Source organism: Paralichthys olivaceus, chromosome 2, assembly GCF_024713975.1.
Source record: "Paralichthys olivaceus isolate ysfri-2021 chromosome 2, ASM2471397v2, whole genome shotgun sequence".
In the NCBI taxonomy this organism is placed as follows: domain Eukaryota; kingdom Metazoa; phylum Chordata; class Actinopteri; order Pleuronectiformes; family Paralichthyidae; genus Paralichthys; species Paralichthys olivaceus.
This window is the reverse complement of record NC_091094.1, coordinates 17389227-17414057: the sequence shown is the minus strand read 5'-3', so window position 1 is coordinate 17414057 and position 24831 is coordinate 17389227. Positions and strand designations below refer to the sequence as shown.

The 24831-nt window shown below is 39.7% G+C and overlaps 1 protein-coding gene across 1 annotated transcript in view; it reads right to left on the bottom strand.

Moving 5' to 3' along the window:
* Positions 1–2082: 2082 nt before the first annotated feature.
* The window catches only part of tex264a (testis expressed 264, ER-phagy receptor a), a 64093-nt gene continuing 41344 nt past the window's right edge, over positions 2083–24831 (bottom strand). The window contains exons 3-4 of the mRNA XM_020087144.2: positions 11899–12070; positions 2083–3422 (exon numbers count right to left, since the gene is read on the bottom strand). Coding sequence (XP_019942703.1) covers positions 3046–3422; positions 11899–12070 — 549 coding nt within the window. The 3' untranslated portion in view covers positions 2083–3045. The remainder of the gene's footprint in view (positions 3423–11898; positions 12071–24831) is intronic.

The following is a 24831-nucleotide window of genomic DNA, read 5'->3' as shown; positions in this document are numbered from 1 at the left end:
GTTGAGACACCCTCCAGCCACCCCTCATTTCTCTCTCCACGTGCAATGTAATGAGATTAATAATTAACGTCATGGGAAGGCAATAATCTCCGCGCCCTCATAGCTGCATGACACCCCGGTGGGTCTCACAATTCATTAAATCAGTGGCTGACCCAGTGTGTCATCGCAGTCTCTTCCAGACTGATTCCCATTTTTTTTGCCTCTGGACAAAGGTCAGCGTGCCAAGATTAAAAGTGAACGTGCAACAGACATGTGGTGAGGGCATCTGTCCCTGCAGACTGATGACACCTCTGTGGGCAGCGTGGCTACTGATCTCATCAAGTCTAATCAGACAACAAATGTCACCAACGGTCCTTTGGGTGGAATATGCTTAAGATTTAAGCAATGGAAGTATGTAATTTATCTCATGTCCCTATGTTATGTGGCGAGATGTGTGGTTCTTCTAGATGGACATGGTGTTGCTTCATTTCTGTGGTGCATACATAAAAGAACAAAACAATGTGCAGAGGGGGAACAAATTGAGGGAATAACCAACGTCCTAATAAGGCCACTAAGCTTCAATGGTCCTTAGCAAAGAATCTACAAGTCTATTAACTCTTAGAGGAGGATCACCTTTCTTCCAAAATACATTGGCTCATTTGGAGTGAGAAGTATGTCAGCACATGATCCAAATCCCCCCTCAACAGTGATGACCTCGAGCAAATCATATAATTCACATCATTTTCATTTCCTCAACCCATGCAGTGATCCCTTGTGCCCCCTATGTGTTTCTCCAGTCAGTTATTGGTGTCCTTTCTTTAATTTGTGACCCACTGATATCTGCTGCCTTCACAGATCACGTTCTTTTCTGCACATTGGAACTCTCCACAATTGCCAGAAAAATCTCTCGTTTTGAGGAAGATACTGATGTTGCAGTAAGTAACAATATGTTAAAAAATATTCGTTGTGGGAGCCATGAATTAATTTTTGTAGTATTATTAGATTCTTATGGTCTGTTTTTGATATTTGTGACTGTTTTTGATATAATTCCTCATTCTGATGAGTTTGTGGGGAGAGAGGGTGAGTGAGTTACCACATTGTTCTTGACCGCACTCCGTTGATCTTTGTTGATCTATTTTTCAATCAATAGAATCATCATTTTGACAAGATCCAGATCTCAGCAAATCTTTTTGTTGGCTTGTTCGACAAACTAACTCATCCTTTAACTAACTAATCCTCTCAGCGGCTGTTCAGTTTATTCCCTGAAGTTGCTACATTGGTGTTCACTCATAAACACATAACACTTTACTGAGGAAAGATAATACTCACCATTATATCAACCTGCCCAGGAGCAAGAAGGATATCTTCTCTCCCTGCTGGTGTATGAACCAGTAAAATTACTGTGCCTTCAGTGTCGGATTTGAAGGAAAAACATTTGTCCTTATAGGTCATGATGCGCATTGGGGATCGCTGGCTAAAGAACACGTGTGTCCATCAAAAATCATTCATCTGTTGAAGCCTGCTCTTCCTCTTCTCCAAACACAGCGGGTTATGTTTATTGTAACAAAAATGCCAAATTGCTCAATCAAGCGCTGGTCGGATCGATGCAGCTCATGCTAATTTGACATAATTTGGAAACAGTAACATTTTGTTATTATATTTTAAGAGTGTGTGTGCTTGCCAAAAGAATCCACACTTCAACAAATCATTTCACATGTGCCAGGGGAAATAGCTCCTTTAGAAACATCTTAAAACACAATTAGAAAGTATAGCATTTCTTTTTTTGTCAGTATTTGAATTCAATGTCTGCAGCTTTTCCAAGTAGGCAGTGGCACTGGAAGTCATAACAGTGTGACACCCTGAAAGTGGTTCAAATTTAAGAGACGGCTTAATGAGTTAATAGGTGCTTACTTCCTCATTTATATCTTCAGTACAAAAATGTGTTCCACTGCCACCCACACGTTGTTATGCTGCTCTGTGTCTGTTGGGAGACAGACAAGCAAAGATGGATAAGAAGGGTTCTCAGAGGGTTTTAAGTTTACATACCTGTAGAAAAATTCAGATTACAGATTTTTTGTATGTGCAAAAACATTTATGCACATCTGATTTGAAGTTTTTTATTACAGACAGAAAGACACAACCATGGCCATGTGCTGTACATTATTTCTAATGTCTCACAGCACCAACTTTTTCAGTCTACAAACATATCACAGCTAGTCTCTGGAAGTGAGTGAACAGAACTGAGGTGGTTCAACAAACCAACAACAGAAGGGGAAATTACCATGAGAAAAACTAAAGCCATTATCTGAGTGCAGGGTGATGATAAAATGTTCTGTACAGTATTCAAGGGGAAAACACTTTCATATTTTTTTTGTTTAATATAAACCCTGGTCCTGATGACTTGGAGTCTTCTGGAGGATTCGTTGGTTTTACTTTACTGGTGTCGACAAAAGTTTTACTCCAGAATTCCCCCTGTGTGATTGACAGTTTCCAAACTTTCCACAAAAATAGAAAGAAAAGTCACACAATGATATGGGTCCATCAAGATTTCAAGACTCCTGCACATTTTCAACCAAGTCAATACTATTTATCAAGACACCGAAGTCAGGAAATGCACACAAACACGTGACATAAATTTCCTCAAGACATGACAGTGGGGGAAAATATCCACGTCACACAAGCTGCATCATGATCCAATGTCTTAACTTCAATGTGGATGTTTAACTTAAGTGTCAAAATAACAAAATTAAATATAGAATTAAACAATACTTGGCCCTCATTTGCTGCAGAGACATTTAGTTTGACTCAAGGTGTCCGCTGTTCTATTCTGACTGTTTAAATATAAGATCATGAATAATTTCTTTAAAAAAATGATTATAGTTTAACAAAACCTACAGGCTTCAAAGAGACAATTAGATGGCGTAGAAAGATGGCATGTTGGTCATGGCATGAATAGCTTTAGATCCACCAACAAGATTAAATGACAGATAAACCAGCAATAACTGAGGAACTTCTCTGGCTTGCCAGTGTTACACGGCCTCCGCCCTTATCTCTGCAGCATCCTCCCTACTGCTCTCCGTCCCCCAAGGACTCCTTCTTTTCAGCCACCAGTTCAACTGCTTCTCGAGCTCCCGCTTCACTCTCAGGGAGCTCCCTCTCCTCCCCGTCTTCCTTCTCCTCCCTCTCTCCTCCCTCCTCCTCCTGCTGCTGCTGCTCCTCCTGATCCATGTCGAGCTCTTCAAAGGACGAGCCGCTGCCCAAAGACTCGTTCGAGTCTCTGTCGCTGTGGTCCCTGTTCTTAATGTCTTCATTTGCATCCATTACGTCCCTCAGAGGCAAGGATGAGGCCAGGGAGGCAGCCGTGGAGGCAGCCAAGGATGTCTCTCTGCTGTCCCAGGGTACGCCGCCACTCACTGAGCTCACGTCACTGTGGGAATCCGCTCCTGGAGCAAAACAGGAAAAAGACACAGGTAAAATGAGCTCTGTGACAAATTCTTGTGCAAAACCTGTCTATTAAAAATAAATGATGACAGTGGAGAATGACTGAGTTACAGTAAAATAAAGCTGTCTGCAGCCTTGTTTTCTATGAGATCATTTGTTGGGAGTGTAAAGCAACCACTGCTAAACTACTTCCAGAGTTTGAATACAATAGTAAATGCAACCCCTAAATGCACATAGATCACTGGTTCAGACTTACTAAAAATGAAAATATATCAAATTTAAGCCACGTTTGGGCAAACTGAGATAGGTGCAGCGTTTCCACTCATGGATACTTGTGAAGCAGCCAGAGACCACAAGAAACATCTGAGGAGAAATTCAAGGAGAAACATGATATTTATTTTACACAGCGGAGAGATCTATCACCAAGTGTTTTCTGTGTGAAGGTAACTGGAGCCTACAGCCATGCTAGCGGCTCTGTGCTGCAGCCTGCTAATGCCCAGCCATGCTTTGACAGAAATGCTATCATCAGCATCCGCACATGCTCACTATGATGATGCTACCATGCTGATCTTAAATTCATCATCTTAATTAGCGTGTTAGCATGCTAACATTTGACTTGGGCTGATGAGAATGTCATTAGTTTTGTAAAATATAAAGTATAAAGCACAGAATTGGACAAAGTGAAAATTTGACGGTTTTAGCCATCAGCAAATTATTACGAATCATCCTCTGGGGACATCAACAGATCGATTTGCATGACAAGTGAAAAGATATTTTACTTCAAACTGTAAATGTCCATCCCATGCAGCATAACATGATCATAAGGATCCATCCTCTGGGAACCATAAATGTCTGTAAAACTCTGTACTGATCCATCAAGTAGATATTTGAATCATTCTCAGGAAAGTGAAAAAGAAAAGCTAGGGGATCAATAAGGTCATCAGGATCCATCCTTTGACTGTCTATGTAACCAAAGTGGTGGGCCTATTGACCAGCATGCTCTCCCTCACTTAAAACTCACTGGATCTGTTTTGAATATTTTTGAATTAATACTTTATCACAATGACTCTACACCACTTCCTTGGGCTTGAAGCAGGTTATTAAAGCTGAGCCAGATTAGAAAAGATTAAAGATCTTATAAATGAAGTCACAGACCAAGGACCAACATGTCGGTCACATCACTTGCATCTAATTATATCCTGTATTGTGGCTTGGTGCAGCGTGACTATATTTTGGAGGAAGGGAATGTTCACATAATACATATCTGAAATCATCACGAGAAATGTCCATTAGTGTAATTGGTGGAGATCCCTACACCCACATCATCAGCTTGCTAATGCTTTCAGACTAAACCTGATTCTAATTGGCCTTTGATCTATGATTCTCTGTGACCCAGCAGCCATTCATTATCCCCGACTACTGATATTCTTAGGTGTTTGTGCTTTAGCCGTGCAGAAGATAATGTTGTAATGTGCACAGATATGATGTGGAATAGTATTTGCAGGGAAAGTATGAAACATTTACAGAAAGCTGATCATTTTCATCACTAGCAATATAACAAAAGTCCATCATACATCAGTATAATACGTAATGCACAGTGAGGGGGTTTAACAAATTGTTGATCTACCTCAGATGTGTTATATGTTATGTTATTTATCAAGTGTTAATATATATATATATAAATATATATATATATATATATATATATTTTTTTTTTTTTTTTTTTTTGGCCATATTGTCCAGACCTATTCAACAATCAAACAAATAGTTAATAAAATCAAAAGCACTGTGTGACAGGTGGGTCAAAAGATCTAAATCAACTAGAGACGAAGAACAGAGAACATTTCATTTTTAAGTTAAAGTAAAAAAAAGAGGCAGATCACACCTCCCACCTACACAGCTTGATTCTCAGATAGCTTTTCACAGTTGAACTCACAGAGGAGAATTAGGAGGAAGAAAAGAAGTTGTGAGAAAAATTAAGTAAAAAGCCACAACTATAAAATATCTTTTGTTTTTCAACCATGTATTTCAAAAACTGTTGAAGACGTGATCAAGTTGAAATAAATGATTCTGACAAAACCCAACAGACAACTCTAAACCCAACACTCTTTAATTCTATAAAACAGGGTTAGTCCATTACTGTTTATTGTATTTTTAGAATTTTCTGTCCTGTTTTCATGTTATACGCTGAAGCTATTCATTTTTATTACGAGATAATATATCTTATTTTGCTAAGGAACGAATGGCCTTGATAAAAAATATGTCTTCCACAAATAAAATCTGACTTGACTCGACTTGACTACCCCACAGGACACTGAAACATTATTGTCCAATCCATTCTCCTGCTGCTTTCACACTCCAAATAAATCTCATCTCAAGTGTGTTTGCACTAAATGTGTCATCAGGGACCCAAATACAATAAACACGGAGTCTCAGAGCTCATGACTAAGGTCAGGGTTTCTTTTCATTCATTCCAAGCTCAGTACAACTCAGCAATCTAATTATCACATCCAACAGATCTAATCCTGTTTGCAGCAAAGAATGTAATACATGGAAGTCCATTAAGGTTATTTATATGATGTATTTTGGGGCCTGTTGATTAGCAAACAGGTCCAAACAGAACTGTGGGGAACAGACTTCATTGGAAAAGGTCCAATGTGAATGTGAAAATGTATATCGATGGAGATTATGATTTATAATTCATGTGCATGCTGCAAGAAAAGGACCTTTCCAAAGGGACTTGTTTTACAAACAAGTCATATTTTGCAGGAAATAATGGGTCTATTTAGGGTAATTGGGTGGACAGCTCCCCCAAGGATCAGCTTCAACACGCTGGACAACTTTCAAACCCTCTACAACTGCAAGCCAGTCCTGAAATTGGTACCCTGGTGGAAGCCAGCTGCGCCTCTGAAAGTCTTTTAGATAACATTTGCCTAAATTAGTTACTAAATTGGGCCCATTGGGATTATTAGCAGAGAATCAAGGTCTTGCTTTTCAAACTATTTAAAAAAGAAGATTGGGTTTTAAGAAGGCAATTAAACAGACAGGGCTGAGGCACTGAGAGTTTGCAGAATCAGACTGTGAGTGGATGGTGAGAAAGGTGTGACAGGAAATGCATAGAGTGAGGGAAAGCAGCATTCAGTAAACGTTCCCCTAAAATGTAACGCATTGTTGTCTTAAATGAAAAGTCCTAACTCTGATACTTGTTATATTGCTACAATGAGCAGAATGACAACAGTGTGTAAAATACAAAATGAAAACATAGCAATCACATACACAGGCTAAGTGTGTTTGAAACAAAATGTGAATGTAAGCTACATCCACTACTGTTTAATATTGCTATTGCTCCAGCTGAGTGCACAAGCAGCACAAGGTGATGGAAATCATCTTAGGTGGATTAAAAGGAGCTCGTGCCAAAACTCAATCAATCAAAAATAATGTGCAGAAAGTGATAGAAATGTGTTTGTTTCATGCATTAGGTTGAGGAAGGATTCAGTCTCATTTCATTTCAGTGTGTGACACTGTCCTTGAGCAGTGGAGTGGAAACTCAAGCCTTATTATTGATGCCACTGTTGTGTATGAAGAGATAAAGAGTCTCTGACAACACCAAAAGTGTCGACCATGGAGTTGTGATAATTCAACTCTTCAGAAAAGTGTGCAAACATCACTCCTGTATTTTCTTGTAAACTCATAAAGTCTCTGCCATCGTTGACATTCCTTCATCGTGTCCCATGTTCATCTGGCCTAAACTGTTGATAACACTGCCCCCCCACCATTTCTAGTTGTGCTGCTCCGTTTCATCTGTTTTGTCTGTATCTGGATGCTTTCAGGAGACGAGCAATAATATAGACAGAATAAACGCAGAGTACAGACAGAAGGCTCTGTCCATTTCTGTATAAGTATCTATATATAACATTGAGCATAAGTAATATGCTTTATGAATGCATAGCCTACTTGCTACAACTGTTTCTGTAGCAGTTTTCATACTTAACATTTATTGATGTGCCAACTTTTCTACACAAGTGTAAAACCTTTGTCGCAATACTTGAACGTCTCATCTTAGTCAATTATGTTAGGACTTGTATCACATTAAACATTGAGACAAAGCCAATTTTAATAATGACGGATACCTTCTTCCACTATTGTCTCACAACATAAAGGAGCCTAATTACATACCGATGTGCAATCAACGGTTGTGTAGAATAAACAACATTAAATTTGTTTCTCAATGACCATGTTTTGTAGGGTTGTCCTGTACCTTAGCTGACTCTAATCAGTCCCTGTGGCTTACAGTGATGACGTGAGGACTTATCATTGGTATAAATGGTATAAAAATGGCCTGCTTTATACTGAGGCTGGTTTGTGCCCTCAAAGGATTAACAAGCTTTTCGCAGCACATACAGTGGCTGCTGTGATCACCAGATTATCATAAAAGTGTTTTCAGTTTGTTTGAGTGTTTACTGCCTCGCTCTGCTGTGGTGGCGGAAGTGGGACAAATGTTCAAGCACAGTCACGGTTTACGGTCAATAGTGTTTAACCTTTTTACCTTCAGTTGTTGTGAATCGTGACGTAAAGATTTTAATTTCTGGCGATTATAATTTCCGTGTTGACCTCTCATGCTACTGAATTATTTGGTAATGTAGAACGTTCTGACCAAGACCAAGGGGATCTCAGATCATCTGTGCATAAACTGTCTTACCATGTTTCATACAGAGACTGAATGTAAAGACAGATGACATTACAGCTCTCCAAGTGAAGCCAAATCTCATGAGAAGCTGCCTTATTAACTATCAACAATCCATTAAACAATGTGGGGAAAACACTTTGCCAACATCATCAGTGATATTCCCACTCTCCCAAAGTACTTAATACAGTGTTCAACCCTGTGCCACTGGCCCTCTGCCAGCCACAGTCTCTTGTGAGGCAGTTTTAAACTTTGTCTTAAATAAAACTATCAATATATAGAATATCAGATCTGCTGGTCCACCTTGTGCTTATGATACTCCATTTTTCAAAATTTCTGCCATAGACCACTATTTCAGATCGTTTTTATAATATACATCCAGATGGCTGTTGGGTTTCTTTTAAGATGGAGGCCATGATTAGCATGAAGAATGTATTTAAATTAGGTTGCGTAGTCTACTCTGATAAAGATGATCTTGGTGTCAGATCATACATTTTTAGGATGCAGAATTTGAATAACTCCTTATTAACAGATGCTGTCAAATCTGGAAAAAACCTCATCCCCTCTTCCAAAAGCACAATACCTCCTATCAGCTATACCTCCCTCCATCACCATGGTGATAATTCTAACAACTGACTTTAGTCTCCAGGATAAGGAAATATTGGATATAATTTAACAGTCTACAGATAAATGATAGCAACACCGATGTGGTCGTGTTTCAGTGATTCATTTAGGGCCCCTGGCGTCTTACCTCCATTTCGAGTCCAAAAATCTTGGCTTCATCTGTGACCCAGCATTGAAATTTGATAAATATATTACCACCTGCTGTGAAATGTTGTTATTACCAGCAAAGAATTATGGCTCAACTCAGACCCTTCTTCTCTCTTTAATGATCTGAAGATCGTCTCAAATGCCTTAATTTCCTCATGGCTGGGTTCCTGAAATGCTCTCTATTTGGGCATTAGCCAGTCATCCCTGTCTCATTAGCGGCTGGAACAGGCTGCTGCTGCTGCTAGACTGCTAACGGACACTTTATTGTACCGCACTTTCGTCAACTCTGGTTATTTTAAAGGTCCTTTATAAATAAACTTGACTTGAAAAGTGGAAGGCAATCTCCTGGTGCCGGGGAGGGATTTCCACAAATAGTTTACTATTGTCAGACAACACTAGGCTCCACTGATTGATCTATCTCTAATTAAGAGAGCTTATCTGTGAGGCTGAGAACATATACACACATGGTTTTTGAGAGTCTACTCCCTGATAGAGGTTCCTGAGCACTGAAATCCATGAAATAGCCCAACAATAATTCAAAAACAGATGCATTACTGAGCAAAACTGCACACAAAGGAATATATTTGCCTGATAGTCTTTATACTGACTGTGCTGAGAGCCCATATGTTGGACACTTTAATGCACACCTCAACTATTTCTTCGACCTTTACACAAATAGTTTACACAAATAGTTGTGACAAAGCAGAATAAATAAAGAGGTCTGTAGTCTGATAAAAGCAACACTTACAATAAAAAAAAAAATCACTGAAACTTCATTTGTGTTTCAATCACTAAAGTTTCTTCTCGGCTCTTGTGAACAATAAGGTGACTCTGGGTGTTGAGTGTTTTAAAAGCAGCATAAGCAGAATCACACACAACTTTAAATGGCTCCTAAAACTTAAGTGCAGTGTTTTTGTAGCCAGTCATCTGCCTTGTTGTGCCAAAGACTCACACTCTTCAGTTTCAACAACTATTTCATTCAATGTGACGGACTCAGATTCAATTTATATAATTATATAATAACATTTTGAATATTGCAGTAAAGAATGGGAATACGCTTATCTTATTACCTCTGCCAAGGATGTTAGGTTTTCACTTCAAGTTAGTTTTCACTTCCATTTATTTAGCAGGATAACACCAAAACTACTGGACAGATTACCAAGAAACATGGTGGAAGGATGCGCTATGTGTCAATAACGTTACCCACCAGGAAAGGGTTCCTTAAATCTATGGTGGTAGCAGGGATGGACATGCACAAATGTTGCTCTCACACCCAACAGATTCCAAGTGACAGGTACACAGATTAAATAGTAGAAGACAAGTTCTCTTGAGAGAGAGAGAGAACTGCATTACATGCCACTTGAGGATATGCAACTCACAACTACAGCTGAAACTATGGATGATAGCAGGAGCAAATGCCACAGCAAATGCCGCTATACAGCTAAACAATGTGGCAATGGAGCAAAACACTGACTTAGAAATCTCTCTCTGGAGTTATAATGACAAGTGAAGAAAATGTTTTGTTATTTTTTGGATTTTCTGGGAGGGCAGTGATGGTTTTCTAAAGAAAATAATTAAATAAACAAAGGATTTGGAAAAATATGTGAGCACTGTGTGTGTGTGTGTGTGTGTGTGTGTGTGTGTGTGTGAGAGAGAGAAAGAGTAAATGACAAAAAGACTTTACCCTCTTGTGATTATAAAATATGTATGTGGCGGCGGGGTGTGGTTAGGGCGCCAGCTGCTGGACGACAGGGAGGAGTGGCTCAGCCGGTGATCGGACAGCTGTACAGAACTAGGTAATCAGTCAGCCAATAACAGCATGCTGGTAACCTGGTTCTGGTGCTCTTGCAGTGGGTTGGGTTCCTGAAGCCGGAGCAGCCGCCAGGACGTGTGTGACGTGTGTGGGTCCAGAGACCCAAGTGTGTGTGTGTGTTCGTCTGAAAAGGCTCAATACATGAATTGTACGTGTTCGCCTGGAAAAGCTTGTAAACAAATAAAAGGACAGCGAAACACCATTCTCTCCTCCCATCTTTACCCAGAGTGGGCCGAGTATCCCCACAATGTACGATCAGCTTAATTTCATCTGAATTACACTACTGAAATGTTTCCCAGTTACTGACTTTCTCATTCGCGAAAAGGCAAGCAATTTATCTAAACTTCGTCTCGGTCTGCTGATGCTGACAAACTAATTTAAAGTTGCAAATAGCCTTGACTCTCAGTTCAGCAGAATGCCAGAGGATCTACATCAGACAATCATGCTGCATCTCCCTGGAGAATGGCCTTTACCTGTCATAGGTGGCACCACTCTGCTTGGATGGTGACTGCAATCTAAACATGCCAAAAGCTGTTAACATGCACAGCTCAAGTCAGATGCTCTTCCTGATACGTCCTCTACACCCAAGCTGTGTTTACAAGAGATGTCTTGTGATCTAAGCTTGAGGAAGACAGCATCTGATGTAAATCAACCCACTTGCACCCACTCTGTCCCATCAACCCAGAGCCATTTACTTTCTCTGGTGATTTGTACAATGACATAGTCAATATTTCCAGGGGCCTCAACCTACAGGTGCAGCAAGTTTGAAAGAGTAATTGCAGCAAGAGGGCATTGCGCTTGAAGACACATGCTTGCAGTGACAGAACAATCAGAGTCTTGTATATCCTATGTCCTCAGTGATCAGGTGCAGGAGGGGAGTCAGTGCAGCGCCTGAACTATATAAAACCTGCCACATATTTCCTCTTGGTTTGTGTGTAGCTGACACAAGCTGGAGTTCCAGCAAAGCAGAAAACTGTTTCTATCACCATGCCTCATTACACTGCAATTAGATGACTAAACAAAATAACACAAAAACCAACTACCATGTTGTAAATCAGTTTTTTCTAAGCTTCAATTTTCAGTGAAAAATATATTTCTTTTATCATCTTGAACTATGTTCTTAAACACAGCCTTATGGCAGTTGATGCTATTATTTTCTTGTTGATGGGCTCAACAGTAACAAAAGTGTTTAGACTGAACAAAACATTACCTGTTATGTCAGTTCCTCTGTCTTCGTCAGAGTCCTCTTCTTTCACATCTGTTTTGACCTCCTCCTTCATCTCTGGAACAAAGAAGTCTGTCTGGCGGGAGAGTGGAACCATGTAGTTGATGACATCTGAACCACAGATCTCAATCATTGGGAACGCACATAGCTTCCTCTCCTGTGACAGAAAAGACAAAGGAAGAGACAAAGTTGAATATACATAATCACAGTGTTTCATCACACTGTTGTTCTGTGTGTGCTTCAGAGTTTAGTGCACACAAAACCTTGAAGAGCCCTCATCTATCCAACCATTATGACACTTTTTCTTCGTGGGTCACGTGGGCCGCTGTCAATCCCAGCTGACATTGGGTGAAAGGAGGGGCTCATCTGGACAGAGCCAACATACAGAGACAAACAACAGGAGAATATGCAAACTCTACACAGAAAGAGCCCAGCCAAACTGGGATTCAAACCAAAAACCTTTTTCATTCAGTTATCAGAAACCTACAGAAGTTTCTGGTTACAGCTTTAAAACATACAGACACAAAATGTTGCTCCTGCATCAAACTGCAGCTAAAATTGAAATGAAAATAAGGACAACTTGGATACGCAGCGATGCTCTTAGATGGGCAGACTGCCTCAGATGAGCAGAAAATATCAGAGATATGTAGCCTTAAAATGTCTCCACTTTGCTGACATAACACTATGTCTCTGACATATTAATATGAATACCCATGTGAGTCCATTAAAGCTGCATTACCATGCACATCTATGTGTCTACATCTACACTCTCCAGTGGTGTGTGTAGAAAGTAAAGAGTTTATAAATATTATACCATATTTTCTCTAAAGAGGACATTAGCCTTGCATAATTTTGCTTCATGCTTTCATATAGTTCTTAAGGGATTGCAGGGAAGTGAGCTCTCCAGTGGGGCCATCAGAGTACAGCTGCAGGAGGCCTGGGTGAGCTGCATGGGCCACTTTCATGAATGATTGGCTGTAAAGTGATAGCTGAATGTTTTAGTGTGACACACAATGCTGGATATTTGACCAAAATAGCTTAGTGCCAAAACCCATTAAAATCAAACCACTCCATATGAATGTGTTTATACTCTAATAGAGTTGTATGAAATGTAGTTTTGTTGTCTACTGTTTGTTGGACATGATAATAGATAGATCACATGCTTTATATAACACAATATAATTTAACTGTAGTTGTAATGCTCACGCTGGTCTGCTCCTCACTGTGTGAACAGTCTCAGATTTCATATAGTCCCTTAATTGTTGCCATGATGGCTGCACGACAAAAAGGCTATTTGCAGGAGCAAAAAACATGTTGGATGGTCCAACCTGCAGTCACCTGACTCATTTTCCTATGGGTCAGTGTGATCTGGGCTGACTGATTTGTTTTAATCTAATCCTCTTCAAAATAAGATGGTAGGAGGTGGTATGAATCACCTGGCTGCTACACATAGGGGCTCCAGCCCCAGGGCTACCTATGCAGATGAGTACCCATCTGTTTGAACCTGCTCCAATAATGAGCAAGGTAATCGAGACAAAGGCAGTTCACTATACTATAGTGAATTACACACACACGCTTCACACACACATGTACACACACGTCCCTGAGGGATACTGTCACAGATAAGTGAAAAAAAACCGGAATGTGAGAATGATGCATATACCAACAAAGTGTATGTGTGCATTAATGACAGTCACATTTACCTTGTTAAAACAGTGCCTTGTTCATAAAGTTAATATTCCATCTGTGTAAGTGGAGACAACCCCATGCCAGAGACTGAAGGTTACCATTTTAACTGGCGACTGCATCCAGTGATTTTTCTCATTAACACACAATCAGTCACAGAGGTGGAGCTCATGTGAAAATCGCCTCATATTCTCAGGGGTAGAAATGAAAACATGAATATTGCCCAGCACTCCATGACAGCATGAGACCTCACTCTATTATATATGCAGATTTTTGCTTTCGGCACAGGAAATGACACAGGGCATTTTTCTACCGACTCAAGCTGTGTCGCTGTAGCCGGAGGTAATTGGAGCTACTCTGACATCCCCGCAGCATGAGAAGCCGAGCAGGCCATCCCAGTGACAACATTTTGTATGACTGTTTTATGCATCATTCTGGGGGATGCTGTCAGAGATTCAGTTCACAGTGTTCCCCTGTGATAAAAATAAATGTAGTGTAGACTTGATACACATGAAAATAGACTTGAGGTTAGTAGCAATATTTAGGCCACATTGTTGAATACATGCTTATTAAACAGCTGTTTTATTTGTAGACAATTCTCCTATGAAAACTGGGAGTTTATATCACTTTCAATAAACTTGTTTGATGTTTATTACCTTTCCCACTTGACACCTGTGATGGGGACATATCTGTACCATAGACTGTATATAAAGCGTCTCCACCTCCTCCCACTATCCAGAAATTAAGCCAAAATATACCAACTGTACTATATTCTTTATTTCAGTTCCACTTTTTATTAATTTTAATAAACTGTGTTGCAGAAAAAAAATCAATTCATTATAATTCACCTCTAAGGAAAGGGTGTACTTAAGGTGGCACTCTCAACACCAGAGGTGGCTATTTCCTTCATCTGTGCCCGCCAGTTATTTATGTGTTGAATAATTTCTTTTAATTGACTGTTTCACTGACCAGTCATCTATATTTCCTCCCACCAGGGAAATGAAAAAAGAAATAGCAGATAGATTAACTCTCCTGTCAAAATCAATACTCAATCCTATCTTGAGTGTATTAATAATATAAATATGCTAGATGTTCTATTTGCTCCCAATGCCATTTACTGGTCTGTATCTACTCGTCTGCTCTCTGACTGGGTGCCATCTATACAGGGAACATATCACAGGGTCAACATGCATCAACTTAACCTGCGTCTGTGTCTGGGAGCTGCTGGGAATAAACTGTGCTCTTCAGCAGAAGTTTCAAGATTTATTTGTCATATGCAGTTGACACAGGGTCAACAGTAAATTGAAAGGTGTTGGACAAGATGAAACCGGTCAGCTCAGCAGTGCAATAGTTGAATCACAATTTTAAATTTAAATAAAAGCAAGTTCAAAAGAGCTTACAATAAAAAAAAAAGTTCAATACAATAGTAAGACTATGTATTCAAAGGTGCAGTGTTACATTCATTGCAACTGAAAGGTCTAACAGGTCAGTGGTTCCTTCCTGCTGCGTCAGCGTAGACTAAAGATTTGTAATTATCATAGCCGCACCTATTCTCATGATGATTCATCATCCCGACCAAGGAAGCAGCAGTTGGTTTCTCAACACTACTAAACTGACATATTCTACAGACCCTCACCTCCCAACCTTCACAATAGTTCTGCAAAATAGGTCACCTTTAGTCTTTCTACGTTATGCAACATCACTCTCAATAATTAATGACCTTGCAGTACTGAAGTTTTGTCTGTCAAAAATTGTACATTCAAATTGTTGGAGAATAAGTGGTTGATGAAGAACAAGTGATATGGTTACTAAGCAAAATAACCCTCATTTTAACTACTTGCTACTATGCTACTTGCAAATCTCATTGTAATTATTTTGAAGAGAATATTTCCAAACCTGAGATACTCATGCACTGCAGAGGACTGAAGACTCAATACAGAAACAGGTCACAGCTTCTCAAGGAAGGAAAGCATAGAACTAGAGAAATCCAACAGCATAGAGCTTAGTTAGAATGACAAACCTAAACCTGGTCTGAGTCATTTCTGCTAGTTGCATCAGGTCATTTTTGAGATTGTAGCATACTTTAGAGAACAGATCTGCTTATTTTTGACATGAACATATTTTACAGAGCTGCAGAAAGAATATAGTTTGAATGTAATCAAGCAATTAAACGTGCAGGACAGCGGCAAAGCCAGCTGTGACATTGTGTCATTTAATGGCTCAGATGACACAGGTTACAACCATCAGTTTCTGCTTCAGTGCCCTTGACCTAGACAATGCATCTCTTCTGTCCCTAAGGCACAATACTGCAAATGACCTTTTACCTCCTTTAGATAGGAAGATAGATACAAGCAGAATTTCCTACTAAAATCAATAAGAGCATCACATCTTTATTACTATTGCTCACAGAGCTACATCTTGGGAATAGTATAATTGCAACTGTAACAATCAAGTTTCATAATCGCCATGTGTCTTCTCTGGAGGTAATCGAACAGTAAAACCAGACTATTATAGTGTACTGAGAAAGGATGAGCAATTAAAAGGCAAAAACCAATAGACTCTTTTACCTGCTCTCTTATTGTGACCTTTAGCTTATAGGATCTTACTATCGGTGAAACAATTAGTGCTGCACTTTAGGTAAGTGCCAAGTTCATTAGGTGTTGATGTAAATAGAAGATGGTGTACATCAGGAATGATATATAGCATGCCCTGTGAATGTGAATGTGTGTGTGTGTGTGTGTGTGTGTGTGTGTGTGTGTGTGTGTGTGTGTGTGTGTGTGTGTGTGTGTGTGTGTGTGTGTGTGTGCGTGCGTGCGTAGGGATGGTTGAGGTTGAAGTCTGACAGATATAGGGAAGGAGTCTCATGGGGCTTTATAGTGTCTTTTACCACTCTAGCAGCTGCTCTGTGAGCATCTCTCATCCAACAGAAATACCAATATGAGGAAAGTAAATATAGGTAACAACACCCCTGGAGCTTGATTTACTCGCTTAACTAACTCGAAAGTATAATCATAGGCACAGAGCAACTGGGTCATTACAACAGCATGAAGAGAGCAATGCTGACACTGTTTATAGTGTTACAGCCTTTCAAAAAAAACAGGTCTGATGAGTAACACTGGCACAATCTTGCACTTCCACAAATGTCTTGAAAGATGGGACACCAGAAGCTTTTTTCAAAGCTGTGAATTAGGCGCATTCTTTTCGTGTCTCATCTCTCGGATCAATGTTGCGTTGAGGCAGCAGATGTTGGAGAATCTCAATAAAGAGGACAACAGTTTCAGAGTCGAGGAGTAAAACCACAGCAAATATCAAGGGGTCTGATTGGAGATCGACATTTTAACCTCAGTCTGTATTGGCATGGATAACACTTTTACACATTGTGTAAACTAAGGGTTGGGTGTGCTACTGGTAATGTACTCTGTATCCTTTGTCCTTTTTTTTACCATTTTTATTCCTTAGGTTGTCTATATTAGTTTTTTAGTAGAACATTGTTCACCAACCATACATGCAACAATCAATTGCACAATAGAAATACATCACTATCTAACCAATGTCTTTAATGACAACAAGCTCAAGATTTCATTTCAAATAAACATCAGCATTTCTAGAACTGCAAAAACACTGGGTAGGCAAAGGTTTATGATCATGTGTTTCAACTAGAAGTTTATCATCCTCCCATTGGATTCATTACCCTTTCCACCAACACATAAATCTCAGCTGGAAGCAGTAGGTCCTGTGGAGTTCTCCAGGAGATGTTGGAGGGTAGTAAATTCAGAATATTGGTAACTTAAATAAGTAGGCAGACTAAGGAAAAATGTAATGTTCCTCCTTCCTTCTACATCTGTGTTATCATAAAGCAAAGTCAGCAGAGCCTGTGTTTATGTGTTTACTCTTCATCCCGTTGAGGTCAAGGGTCACAGATTCATCAGTAACCTGAGCAACAAGTTCCAGAATGGAAGCAAAGCATTGTATAAATCTGGTGCTTTTAATCTGGAAAATTTAAAAATGAATATAAATGCTTGATTATTCTCAGTCTGTATGTATTCAGTTTCCATGAACCCATTTGCATCAGTAACTAGCAGGAAATATTTATTTAACAAACCCAAAATTAAAGAATAAAGTAATGTTTACAATTCCTGTGAATATAATATGAATAATCCAATTTTCAAAGATGTATTTGGTAAATACTTTGTGTTAGCACAAAGCATTTCAAAAACCGAATTTAGTCATGTGTATCCTAACTCTAACTTTGATTAGTTACATCATACGCAGTGCCCTCGGGTACAACTAATATTCCATAGCCTCTCTAACACTTCAATGCTACAAAGTTTCAAAGCATTAAACATACAGTTCAGTGCACTTTAGATTTTGGGGGAGCTGGTTTCTTGCACAGCTCTGTGAAGGCTTGGAGTAGAAGATGATAAGGCAGCTTGAGGGAGTGTGCACCTACCAAAAAATGAAATTACAACCCCGCCCAATGCAACGATCACAGGCTAATGGTACCTAAAAGACATTCAAAGGGAGGATTCCCCCTTAAAACATTCTATCATTTAAAGTAACTACTGATCCTCAGACAGAAAAAAGCTGTTGTCTTGCCAGCAGAAAGAATCAGTGACAGCACATCTCCCCTCCCCCTCAGGAAAGAGACATGAGATATGGCTGAGGAGCAGTGGTGAATAATGAAAGGCAGACACAACAATCATTCAGTCGCATATTTGCAGTGACAGCCTACAGCAAGCATGGACCCTACAGCAAGATGTAGAAAGACCCAGGCCTGCCGCTGTCGATGTGAGCCAATTCATCACAATGGGTTATGTACAGATCCATATACACAGGAAAACATGGACACACATCTATTTATAGGTGGATGATGTCTCACCCTGGTCCCAAGGCAGACAAAAAGGAAAATTAATACAAAAACACACCGACTCATGGTGAAAATTGGTGACAGTCCCCTGAGTTCTCTCTACCTCCCCTGGTCTATTTACTTCCATTGCACTATTACAGCCACACAGTCCACCCTTCTCACACCCACCACAACACCTTCTTCCCCTTCCTATCTGTGGAGAGAGACAAAAATTCAACTTCACACCTCAGCAGAGGTGTCCAATTCAGACTGTCCCTTACCGCCACACACTTCCCCAGAACCCATTGTTTTTCAATAGGGCTATTTTCTGCATCCGTCTCAGCAAGCCCAGGCCTTCTCAACCCATTCTTGCTTGCATGCCCTGGTGGAAGTGTGCAAAGATGGCTGTGGGAGGAGGCAGAGGATATCTGAGGACTGAAAATGGACCCAGAAAAGCAGAAGGCAGTGTGTGGCAGGGTTTGTTGCAACCTCTCCATGCACCCATGCAATCAATAAGCTGATACACTTGATGAGCTACAAGTATAGTGACTCTGTCAGCAGCTGTTGTGGTCTCCAGAGGTCCTCCGCAATTGATCTGGTTAGCTGGCAAGAGGTGAGAGGCAACAATACAGCTAGTCTCCCAACTGTGGATTATAAACTCCCTCCACTTCCTTTCCCATCATCATCCCCTACTATTGGACTTGCAAGATAAAAACAATAGATCAGGCTAATTGACACTGAAACTATGATACTACGTTCCACAATGTATGGGGCTGAGCCAGTAAGACCGACAACATTAATGTGTACTCAAATACAATTTAATGTTTGCACAAGAGATCAGGTTACAGTTGGAAATGAAAAACAGGTAATCAGGTTGTACCCTGCACACTTCAGCCACGCTAGCACTGAGGCTCTACTTACAGCTATGAGGGTCTAACCTCCGTCGGTTCACCACTGGTTCACATTTAACCATCAATTGCAATGAAATGTTATACAGACATTTGTGTTTCTCTGAGAATGAAATACAACTGACTCCTTTTTCTTTAGGTTTTTAAGATGATGGATAGCCTTGAACTATTGATCCCTTTCCCTTTCTTATCATTTGCTATTATCAGGTCAAACTTTGAATATGTTGAATACTTTAATGATCAAACAGCTGCAAATTTTATTACATTCACATCAGCTGCCACTGTGACTGTGGCAAACCTTAAAGAGAAGCTGCTTAGATAAGTTAACAGCAGACCATGAGCCTGAGTACAGCATCACAAAACTACTAGCATGACTATAGACTTTTGCTCCTGTTATTATTAGTGAATTATTGACCATTATTATATATCTGCAACCTGAAGAGTTACTTCCTCTCCTGTTTGGAGCATTTAAATCACTGTGTGTTTGAGTCTACTGTAGCGAGGTGTGAAAACTGGCCTTTTTAATGATTTCAGTTTCTCTTTAGTCAAACATAAGATTCTGTTATCCTGGGTAAAATAAAGCACAGCTGAGAGTAATGAGCTTTCACCAGGTTGCCAAGACTTCCCTTGACCTGAAAACTGTTTTCTCTAATATTGTGAATGTTCTGTTTTTATCAAGCACTTTTCTAGTCTTTTCTAGTCTAGCAGCAATTTTGTGAGGGGCCATTCAGGATTCAACCTTCCAGTTGGAGGACGACTGCTCTATCCCTCAGCCACAGCCGTCCTTTTATTATACACTTTAGAAAGCAATTTGTATCCTAGTTCAGACTTTACTGGCTGTGTTAACAACATTTCTCTTAATCCTTCTCTGAAGTACACTCACTACCAATTTAAACAGTAACTTTACAGTAGCTGTTAGATTATCCTCTGAAAACTGATTCAACAGAAAGCACACAAGGACAATATAGAAAGCATTGGATTGGTTTGGAGTCAATTAGCCCTGGCCATTAAAGCTTAAAAAATCAGTGAACCATTGCATGACAAGCAGGATATGGAAATACATGAATATAAATGGTGATCAATTTTAAACAGGCAGATGGATTCCCACATCTAATTGAGATTTTAATCTAAGAGTCTAATGTTAGGGATATTCACATCTCTATTCTAATGAGATACAATTATGGGGGATGTGGACAGTGTGATGGAGAGAAACTGGACTATCTATTATTTTCTCCTGCAGGCCTCTCGTGTTCCGAGCACCTTCAATATGCCACATAATGCCGTCTCTGCACACCGCTGCACTTTCTTTGCACTAGTAAACCTGGAGGCATTAATCAGGACTGACATTATGGGCAAATCATTTCTGACAAAAGATGTTCCGACTCCATTTTCTCTCACCACCACCAATTACCATACTTGGACTTTGCATATAAGTTGATACCAAGCGCTGATCCGATACGGTACACATCACCTGTATATTTTTGGGACTTTCCAGTGAGAAATATTTACAAATTACTAATGGTTTAGCAAGCTCTGGCTAACGCTACACTACCGGAAATCACTTCTTATTCAACAACTAACCACTGGCAGTACAACGCAATTGTTATAGAAAAAGTGGTATCAGATCGCTACATAGAATTGCATACTCATTGCTGTCCAACCTATCATATCATATTCTACAGCATTTCTGACCCGTCAGCTGAATAGGCCTTAATTCTATGGGAGTGGCATTTTGGTAAGTTTCAGTGGTGTAATGCAGCTGCACTAAAAAAATTTAAAAAACATGGCATCATTGATATGCACAATAATTAAATTGGTATTGATGCCTCTTACACAATTAAAGGAAATGCAGCAGAAACAAGTAGTGTGTCTAACAATAGAAAAAGGTGGAGCAGTAATGAGTTCTGTCTACGAATTTTTTAAAACAAATAACTGTTAGTTAAAGAAAACTACACAGAACAGACAAGAAGTAATGAGTGGTGAAAATCATTCATCCCACACATCTACATTCATTATCAATGAGCAGAAAGACAGACTTGTGTTAATCAGGCTTCACTTCATCAATTATCCTCACCAAGTCCCTGTCAGTGTGACCTCTTCATTCTACAACCTCTCTATAAATAAACCAAGGGTACTTTCTCTTGGGATTCACACACCAGCCTAACACACATGTGGCAATGGTGCACACACCAAATTAAATGAAACTGACGGGAATACACTAGAAACGCCTGAAGAACTTCTTAAACCCACATTTTAAAAGAAACTCCACATTTATTGCCTGTTCTACAATAACTGCTTGTTTCAATATGTAATTTATGCCAGGTTTCTTTCAGTTGCACCATTACATAAAACAGAAAATTCAAAATGTATCGTGTGCCATTTCATGCCCACACACATTTCTCTTTGATACAGCCTGATATGTTTTGTATCTTTGATAACCCTGGCCCCTTGACCATAATCGAATGTGGGTTTGATTTTGTTTTTTTCCTGATCCCTGCTCTTGATGCCCTCGCTGCGGCATGTGTATGATTGAAAAGCACTAAGAACAGAACACAAAATCCTCTCCATGTCTGAAAACTCAACATGGCATCTCAACTCAACTAAACAGTCTATAGAGCTGAATTAAGAACTGGGAAAGAGAACCGCAGCTAATACATTTCACAAGTGCTGACAGGTCATGTTGATCATCAAATGGATCCAAACAGCCTTGAAAATGTACAAAGAGAGTCAAGACAGAGGAGCCTCATGATAAGTGATTCACAGCTATAGTGCTTGAAAACCATTTTTCCTGTCCTTAAACCAAAAAATGACAAAAAAATGAATCTCCCATGAGATGGGTGTGGATATCGGAGTTGGGGAGCTGGACAGAATATTTCAATCACTCGCCATCATATCTACCGAATAAAAAGCTTATGTTAGAGCAACACTATGGAACTTTTTGGCGTTAAAACAGCAGCTTCAATAGGGAGAATGTTGATTCTTTCATCTCCATTCCTCACCCTGAAAGCCTGTTCTCGCACTATAACTCCGGTGAGTAGGTACTTTCTCCTGTGAGAATTGTGTAACTGACTGACAGCCGCTGCTTAAATTGCCAGAATCAGTCCCAGTAAGTTCGATAATAATGTCAAACTGTAGACCAACTAAAAAGACTCAGAAGTTATCTGGTGAGGAAACCTTTAAAATATCAAGAATCCTAAAAAGCTTGGTGTGTTTGTTATAGCAGATTTCCAATGCATGCGAGTCGAGTTTAAATCTGTACTGATTCACTGACTGGTCGCAGACCAAGTCTTCCTGCATCTGAGTTACATAATGTCTTCAAATTGTACCATAAAACAGATGGTGACAAATGTATTGTCACCAAAATGATGATTGTGAGTAATGCATGTCTGCGGGTTATGAATCAACAAATATGACTCAGACAGATTACATTGAATCCTGTAGAGTATATATATTAAAACCCAAATCTGGTTCAAAGGAGACAAACTTGGCTGAAGTCTAAAAGCCATGCCACAAAATTTTAATGATAATTTCAAGCTCACACATCAATCTCAATTCTGACTATGAGCCAATGTGACACCCATCATAATACATAGTCTTGTAATCATGTGGCACAGCACAGTGGCTAATAGCAGTTTAATTGTGTTTGAGTCTTTTAATTAACCCCCTTTAACTGCATATACAGCAAACAGAGCCCTGATGGAGAAAGCAAAAAAAACCTTCACTTCTACAGCTAAAATCAATGCAAACAGAACACACACATGAGAACAGGAAACTGGAATTGTTTGTCCGACTAATGGCATGGTTTTAAGAGGTACCAGAGATAACAATTTGTTTTAGCTTCACGCCTCCGTCTCCAAAGACCAGTGGGGAAAAAACCACAGGGATGGATGATCCGGTGTCAGCTACAAAACAGAAGCTGTTGGGTCTGGGCTAAAGTCGCTGTCCACGCAGCAAGAGCCATGTTTAAAACCACAGGCCACCCTCCATTAAAGCTCTGTCAGCATGGCACAACGGCAGCCTAATGGTTACAATTAACAATCCCTTCTGCTGACAGAGCTCCTATCTGAATGTCCCCACTGTGCTACCCTCAGCCTGATCACGCTCTAATGACTGTGTTTTATGGTTACAGCGAAAAAAGAAGCCCGGACTAAAAGACGGAGCAGGACTGAAGAATACAGGATGCACACATTTATAGAGGACAAAAGGGGAAAGGAGAAAGTGGGACGCAGGTTAAAGCGAGAGTTGAGTTGAACAGTGGATGTGATATGTTGTGCATGTTTAATGTTATTTGAAAACTCAGAGACGAAACATTTCAGCCAATTCAGTTTTAAGGGTTTGATAAAACCGAGCGATATCTTAAACCAAGTTGGCAGGATGAAGGTACTTTTAACAACAACTTGAACAAAAGCCGGGTTTTATTATGTTTGCCGTGCTTTGAGGAAGTAAATCCCAGAGAACAGGGACACCCATGAGAGCTGAGAATAAGGGCAGTAAACACCAGCTTTATGTTGTTTGTTTCATTCCTTCTTCTTCAGGCAGGTTTTAGAGGTTATTTTATAAAATCTTCCAAAAAATATAACACTGTTCTTTTGTGATATTTTTTCCGTTTAATACGTTGCCATCAAGAATAATGAAGAAATTTGTATGCCTTTTGATCCTACTGCATTAGTTATTTAGTTATTCTGAATAACACTTCTATGGATATTGGCAATCAGAAGCAGACAGACCATCTGGAGGAGTGGGAGTTTTCCTGGTGGGCTGATCGACCAGTGGGCAGGTGATGAGTCTAGCAACACAGATATAAATGAGGGGAAAGAAAATGTATCTTGTTGTTTGACTCTACTTTGGTTTGGCCGGCTGGCTCCATACAGATGTAAGTCTTGCAGTGATTCAATTCACATCTCTGGAGCACAACCTTTTTCTTCTGCCAACTTCAGTAGAAGCATTTTGCCTCTAGAAACATCCAGCTGACAATGAAAGACTGGGGACACTCTATTCAAATGGCAAGACTTCTTTTTTTTCTGCACACCTTGTTCAGAAGAGTTTGTGAATAGCTGATTTGACAACACGCTGACATCAGATGCACTGGACCTAACTACCCATTAATTAGCCTCACTTTATCGGCAGCTGTCAGGGAGTTTAGATAATTACATTTCCAAATTTAAATTTCTGAATCATCATGTTCTTCATTCGTATCATCATCATGTTTAATATATTAAAAAAATAAAAAATATTTTTCATATATACATTCAATAATCCATAATGAAAAGCATTATACAAACAAAGACATATCCTGTTGTATTTAGACTTTGCGATGACTTCAGAAATTTATCTCAGGTGCTTCCCATTTCTCTTGATCATCTTTGAAATGGAACGTCATCTGGCACTGTCATCCCTGCACACAAAGCAATCTCCGTCCAGGCTGGTCTCATTTGTGGTTCCCCAATGGTAGAGTGAGCTACCAAATGCTATCAGAGC